Here is a 7226-nt window from a genome sequence, read left to right as displayed (position 1 = left end):
GCAGGCTGAAAGCTGGTTTCTGGGGTTTTGTTTAGCTTCTTATTTGCAACATAGTACATTGTTGCTTAGAGTTGCAACTCAGAGGCCGGCAACGTTGGAGTCTGCAGTCACTGAAGCAAGGAAGCCTCATGTTCGCTTCCAGCTGCCTGGCTGCTGGCCGCCATCTTGGCTGACAGTTAATTTGCATAAGGATATGCTGATTAGCCAATGGGAAGGGTAGCGGTCGTACGCCAATTACCATGTTTCTCTTTTATTAGTGTAGATGGTCATTACCCTTAAAGAACCTTTTATAAGGCTGGGAAACAGGAGAAAATGCATATGAGTAATTTGGGAAAATTACTCATCAAAAAGTGATAGTGTCAAAAGAGCAGTATCCTTTATTGTATCAGGTGAGAGAAAGAAAACTGGGGATTTAAGTGGATAGAAAAGTCTTTATAAAGGAACATTGAAGAATAGTTAGGTTTGGGATAAGAAGGAAGAGCTATCTAGGAAGGGGACTAGCCTCAGCAAAATATCATAACAGAAATATTGTCATCATTCTCCCTCTTTGTCCCTAAAATATTTTGAATCAAGAAATCACCTTTTTGCCAGTTCTTAAATTTAAATTGAGGCTGGGAGAGCTATCCATTTCTATCTCCCTATAAGACATATGTAGGTTTTCTGCATTTTGGATATATGTAAAATACATTTTAAAGGTATATTAAGTAATCATAATAAAATTGTAATGTTTGTAGACTATTAAGTGGTATGGTGTTAAAATGCAGTCTATGTATCCTATGTAATAAAAGCCCAATATGCTAAGTATCCGGTTGTCCATTCAACCAATCAAAGCGTAATATGCTAATGATATGCTAAGGCCGCTCAGTCGCTTATTATGAAGTGCACTGACCACCGGGGAGCAGACAGTTGACCAGTTGCTATGACGTGCACTGACCACCAGGAGGCAGATGCTCCGACTGGTAGATTAGCTTGCTGCTGGGGTCCAGCCAATTGGGACTGAGCAAGACAGGCCAGACATGCCCTGGAGCCCTCCCGCAGTCCCTCCCTGGCTGGCCAACCTCCTGTGTCCCTTCCTGGCCCTGATCATGCACCGTTGGGGTCCCTAGGCCTGGCCTGCGCCCTCTCACAATCTGGGACCCTTCAGGGGATGTCGGAGAGCCAGTTTCAGCCCGATCCAGTAGGCCTGGCCGAGGGACCCCACTGGTGTAAGAATTCGTGCACCGGGCCTCTAGTATCTTTATACTAGTAAACCTTTAAAAAGGATAGCCTTTCACTACAAATTTTTAATTTGATCAAGTCTGTTATTTGCTTTTATCAAAAGTCCATTACAGTCTAATCACCATTACCTATTGCATTTAGCTTGTTATAAGAGATTTTATCTTCTATTTATACTTCAGTTTCTCAGTTTACTTTTGTTGTGATTGTTGGCTGTAAAATTTAGATCTTGAGGAAATGGTTAGTTTTATGTATTATACAACAAGTAGTACATCTGTGTATATGAAAATGTATTCTTAATGTCCTGTCACCATGCCTAAAATAAAAATTGAGTCAGAGCTAAGGACTATAACATCTTGTTTTAGGGCTGGTATTCTAGCATAATTATTCCTAATAGAATATTTAATTCTAGATTTGGGAATGTGTCCTAGAGTATTGAGGCTACTAGGACAGACTTTTTTTTTTTTATAATATGTTTTTATTGAGTTCAGAGAGAGGAAATGAGAGGGGGAGAGAGGGAAGAGGGAGGAGGAGAGATGGAGGGGGGGGAGAGAGAGAGAGAGAGAGAAACATCGATGAGAAAGAAATATTAATTGGCTGCTTCCTGCACTATTCTTCAGTGTTCTTTTATAAAGACTTTTCTATCCACTTATATCCCCAATTTTCTTTCTCACCTGATACCGGGGATTGAAACCAGGACATGTGCCCTGACTGGGAATAGAACCAACAACCTCTTGGTGCATACATTGCTCAGCCAACTAAGCCTTTCTGGCCGGGCTAGGACAGATTTTGTTCCTGTGTTTAAAAGTCCTAAAACTGCTGAATATATTTGAATTATCTTTAACTTTTGGTTAGGGTTCTTACTTGCAACCTATTAGTCTCACTAAATGGTTATAATTTCCTTTATGAAGTGCCTTTATATGTATTCTGCATCTTTACCATATATTTGGAAGGAAAATATAAAAAATGCAGCAAGGAGAAATACCCAATTGCCTATCAAGGAGAAGAAAAGGAGGACTAGTTGGTGCCTTTCTCTCCTCTTTTCCCTGGTCTCCTATGTATCCTGGACTGAGAGGAAATAATTACTGTGATTTAGACTTCAGCAGCTGCCTTGTTGCCCAATTTCCCAAGGGTCATTTCACTAGACACCTAAAGAAAATTTTAATTTATTTCTTCTCCATCATCACTTACAAATCCCTTATCTGTAAGGAAATAAATATATATTATATATTACATATATACTCTTACGTGTATACTAAACATTGGGATTTATTAGTTTTTACAAGATTTTAAGAATCAGAAAAAAATGAAAGCTTAAATTTGAATAAAATAATTCTTTTTACTTTTACCTTCCATTTCTATTCATTTAGAATGTATTATGATACTCACTGTGAGGTTTACATACCTAGTCACTATGGAGAATGCAAAGACAGTCTCGGGGATAAGACATACATATGAACACAAACTGTCTTATAAAGCAGGTTTTGATTGTGATTGATTAAAATGAATTCTGTAGAAATTTCATTAGCTAGGGATTTTTTTTTCTTCAATTTTTCTGCAAAGTCTTTCCAGCAAAAAAAGGTTCATTTGTACGAAGTTCTGAGAGAGGAGATCAGTGATGAAGGTGATGGGGAAAGGTATTTCAGGTGAAGGAAATAGTATGACTCATGCAACAGAGAAAGAAAACAGAGCTTACTTTAGGAGCAGCAAGTTGATCAATTTGACCAAAGCAGTAGTTTCCTTTGATGAAATAATAAAGGTCAGTCTGGGGTGACCAGAATATAATGGCCTAAAAATACAGGCTAAAGCACTAATTTTTTATGTTGTATGTCACAGGGAGCCATTGAAATAAATGCCATATCAATATAATTTTAGGAAAAACCTGTCAGTTATAAAGTGGATCCATCCAAAGAGAGAATAGAGTCATAGAGCACAGTTAGCAGGTTACTGTGATATGGTGGTTTTGAGATGACAAAGAGCTGCACCAAGATATTGGTGTTACCAAATTGCAGAGAATGGAAAGAATGTAAGAGGGGAAAAATGCAAGTGAGGATGGATGGTACAGGGCAGGCAGTTTTGAATAAGACAGTACGACCTTGAAGACCTGACATTCTAGTCAGAGAGAGACAAATACAGTGGGGCCTTAAGAGTTTAATTCGTTCCGTGACGGAGCTCGTAACTCAGATTACTCGTATGTCAAATCATTACAGTGAATGAGTGAGACACGTGATGCTGGGCTGATGTTGTGGCATTCACTGTGACGTTCGCTGCGCCAACTAGTGGTGGGGTATCTGAAGCTGGCTCGTAACCTGAATTTTAGCTCGCAACTCAAAGCGAAAAATCGGCTGAGAGACAGCTCGTATCTTGAAAAACTCGTTAGTCGGGACACTTGTAAGTCAAGGCCCCACTGTATTCAAAACCTGATTACAACACACAGTATGAAAAGTGTTAATTGAGTACATACATAAGACAGTGGCTGGTTCTAAACAGGGCATATGTTGCAAAGAAAGTTCCTCAAAGGAGGTGACACAATTAGGAATTTGGGTAGGAAAGGAGGGTCTTGTAGGCAGTAGGAAACCATACAAAGACAAAGTTATGAATGGGCTTAGAATTGTGGGTAGTTCAATATAACTAGGGTTTATGGTAATCTACCGGAGTGGTAGATTTATTGAATTGAGACCTTGAGGAGAGGTGAAATTCACACAAAGATCAGGCAGACTTTGAGCCAGGAGAACTAAGAAGTTGGAAGGAGAAGAAACTAAGTGGATGGGCTGGTGATTAATTTGATTCTGATCTCTTTCCTTTCCACTAATAATTCAGTAAGTATGTACTAAGCACTTACCATGTGCAAGGCACTGACCGAGGCACTGGGAAAGCAGTGGTGAACAAAACAATGCCTGTGCTCATATGTAGCTTCCATTCTAGTGTGGGAGACAGAGCACACACAAAATAATCAAATGTCACGTATAATGTCAAGTAGCAATGTTTGCTATCCTATATAATAAAAGGCTAATATGCAAATTGTCCCCTCGGGAGTTCGACCCAGAGACCAGGCGTTCGATCGCTCGCTATAACATGCGCAGACCACCATGGGGCAGGGCGCTGAGGGAGTGAAGGAAGGGGTAGGCGGGGAGGCCAGAAGGCGGGGAACCTGATTGGCCCTGATCGATGGCCAGGCCTAGGGACCCTACCCATGAACAAATTCCATGCACCTGGCCTCTAGTGAAGAAAATAAAGCAGGGTAAGGGAGTAGAGAATGATGGAAGGAGTGCCATTTTAGAATGAATGGTCAGAGGAGACCTCTGAGGATGTAACATTTGAGCCAAAGGCCTGAGTCAAGTGAGGGAGCCATCTAAGTGGATATCTGGAGGTAGAGTATTCCATGTGGAGAGAAAAGCAGATGTAAAACTTCTGGGGCAGGAACATGGGTGGTGTTTTCCATTAACTTCAAGAGGGAGAGGGACAACGTGGTTTTGAGGGAGAGAGAGCAGTAAGGAATGAGATCAGAGAGGCAGTCGGGGGCCAGAGTGTAGTAAGGACCTTGGATTTTATTTAAAGACTAGAGGCCCAGTGCATGAAATTCATGAATGGATAGGGTCCCTAGGCCTGGCCAGCAATCTGGGCCAATCGGGGCCTTTCTTCCCCCTGCTGCCAGCTGCCATCCAGGGTCTTCCTTCGTTCCATGCTGCCCTCTGGTGGTCAGTGCATGTCATAGCAAGCGGTTGAACTCCCAGTCAGTTGAACTCTCAAGGGGACAATTTGCATATTCGCCTTTTATTATATAGGATTATAGCAAGCCTTTGGCGGGTTTGTACAAGACATGATTTTTGTTTTAAAAAGATCACTGACTACAATGTGGGGAATAGACTATGAGGGTGAAAATTGGAAAGGGAGACTCTTAGATCAGTCAAGAGAGGATAGTGATGTGGACCCGGCTGCCAGCAATGGAGGAGATCAGAAAGTGAATGGCTCTTGGGGCTATTTGATGGTTAAGCCAATAGGATTTAATACATTTTAGGCATTGTATAATGATGAATGTGCTATATTCCTTAAAAATCAGAGAAATAGATATGTAGTTAGATAGATATCTGGATATAGATATGTATTTTCCCTTTTTCAGGTTTGATTACTCAGGAGTTGGACAATCAGAAGGTAACTTAGAAGAGTCTACAGTAGGAAAATGGAGAAAAGATGTTCTTTCTATAATTGATGACTTAGCTGAAGGACCACAGGTGACTATTTTTGTTAAATATGATATCATTGTTGATGATACCCTCATGATATTTGAACTGTTTCTTTGATATGAAAATTTATTTAAATTTTAACAACCAATTTTGATATTTGACTTAAAATTGTTCTGTCATTTTAACTTCCTCATAAAATGTAAGTACCATTTTACTTATTTTACCTATTTTATTGTCATAATTCTCCATTGTAGACCAAATACTTTAACAAAAAGTAATCATAATTTTAATTCTACTTTGTATCAACTATTAAAAGTCTGGGAGCCAAAGGATATAAAAGAAAAAAAGTATATAAATTCTATTAAATTACTCACTACCTTTATAGAAAAGAAAAAAATTGCTCTTTAAAACTACACATATTTTCAATTTTAGATACTAGTTGGATCTAGCCTCGGCGGATGGCTTATGCTTCATGCTGCAATTGCACGGCCACAAAAGGTGGTGGCCCTTATTGGTATAGCTGCAGCTGTAGATGGCCTAGTGACAGAGTTTAATCAGCTTCCTGTTGAGGTAAGTCATAGGCATACCTCCTATCATCCTTCTGCTTCCTCTTTCTTGGAATATTTGTTCATGTGTCATCATTCCTGTGATTTACTATATTGGCCGATCTTTTGTCTTAGCTGCTTTTATAAATACCATCTCTTTGCTTTCTTTACTATTTAGTCTCTTGTTTAAGGTTTCCTTTTCTTCAGTCTCTTCAACTCATTCTGGCAAATGTTGGAGCCATATTAATGAAATAACACTTTAAATGTCTTTTTTTAGCAACATTTTCTTTATTAATTGCATTTACTTATTTTGATCATGCATCATGATCTCTTCTTTTCCTCTTTGTGGCATGTGAGAAATAGTACCTATTCTTATGACCACATTAAACTTGACTAATCAATTAGGACTTCTTTTTTTTTTTTTAGCCTGTAAACAGCCTCAGATCCTCTCAGCAGAGCTCTCCAAGAATTAGCTCACAGGAGATGAGATAGCCAGTTCTGTCTTAGATATTTAGTTGACATTCTTTTTTTACTCCTACTTCTCATCTTCAAAGAGAATACTTTTTCATTATTAGTATATTCCTCAGCAAAATATGGTAGAATAAGGTTTCTGAAATAACTGGGAAGGTAATTAGTTTATTATACTTTATTATTGGACATATGTTTAAGCACTTCAGTTGTCTGCAAGGGTAAAGAAATAGTGGGCAATAGTTGTTTATTTTTGTATATGTTATTTATTTATTACAATCTATTGAGTTTTCCTTGGGCATCTTTTCTTAGGGATCTAAATTTTACCTGTGGTACTAAGATCCTGGCAAGCCTGTGGCCCGGAAAATTAGAGAAAGGAAAATAGTCTAGAGCAGGGGCTCAAAAAGTATAGTCCCTAGGCCAGCAGCCTCAGCACCTGAGAACATCTTAGAAAGGCATATTCTTATGGTTCTTGTCCGTTTTCATTTGACTTATTTCGTTTAACATGACACTCTCAAAATTCAAATGTTGTTGCAAATGGCATTTTTTTTATGGCTGAGTAGAATTCCATTGCAAATATGTACCACATCTTCTTGATCTAGTCATCCATTGAAAGATACTTTGTTTCCGTATCTTGGCTACTGTGAATAGTGCTACAGTGAACAGTGGGCATAGGGGTGCCATGTAATTTCACTCATATCTAATCTAATAAAAGACAAACATGCAAATTGACCGTACCTTCACTATGCCTTAAGCCACGCCCACCAACCAATCAGAGCGACTATATGCAAATTAACCCAACCAAGATGGCGGC

The 7226-nt window shown here is 39.1% G+C and overlaps 1 protein-coding gene across 1 annotated transcript in view; it reads left to right on the top strand.

The window, feature by feature from the left end:
* ABHD10 (abhydrolase domain containing 10) overlaps window positions 1-7226 on the top strand; it is a 15364-nt gene that overhangs the window by 4043 nt on the left and 4095 nt on the right. The window contains exons 3-4 of the mRNA XM_014545409.1: window positions 5336-5447; window positions 5832-5969. Coding sequence (XP_014400895.1) covers window positions 5336-5447; window positions 5832-5969 — 250 coding nt within the window. The remainder of the gene's footprint in view (window positions 1-5335; window positions 5448-5831; window positions 5970-7226) is intronic.

The sequence above is a fragment of the Myotis brandtii genome, unplaced genomic scaffold, assembly GCF_000412655.1.
Source record: "Myotis brandtii unplaced genomic scaffold, ASM41265v1 scaffold406, whole genome shotgun sequence".
Taxonomy (NCBI): Eukaryota; Metazoa; Chordata; class Mammalia; order Chiroptera; family Vespertilionidae; genus Myotis; species Myotis brandtii.
Note: the sequence above shows the minus strand (reverse complement) of the source record. Positions and strands in the feature narration are given on the sequence as shown.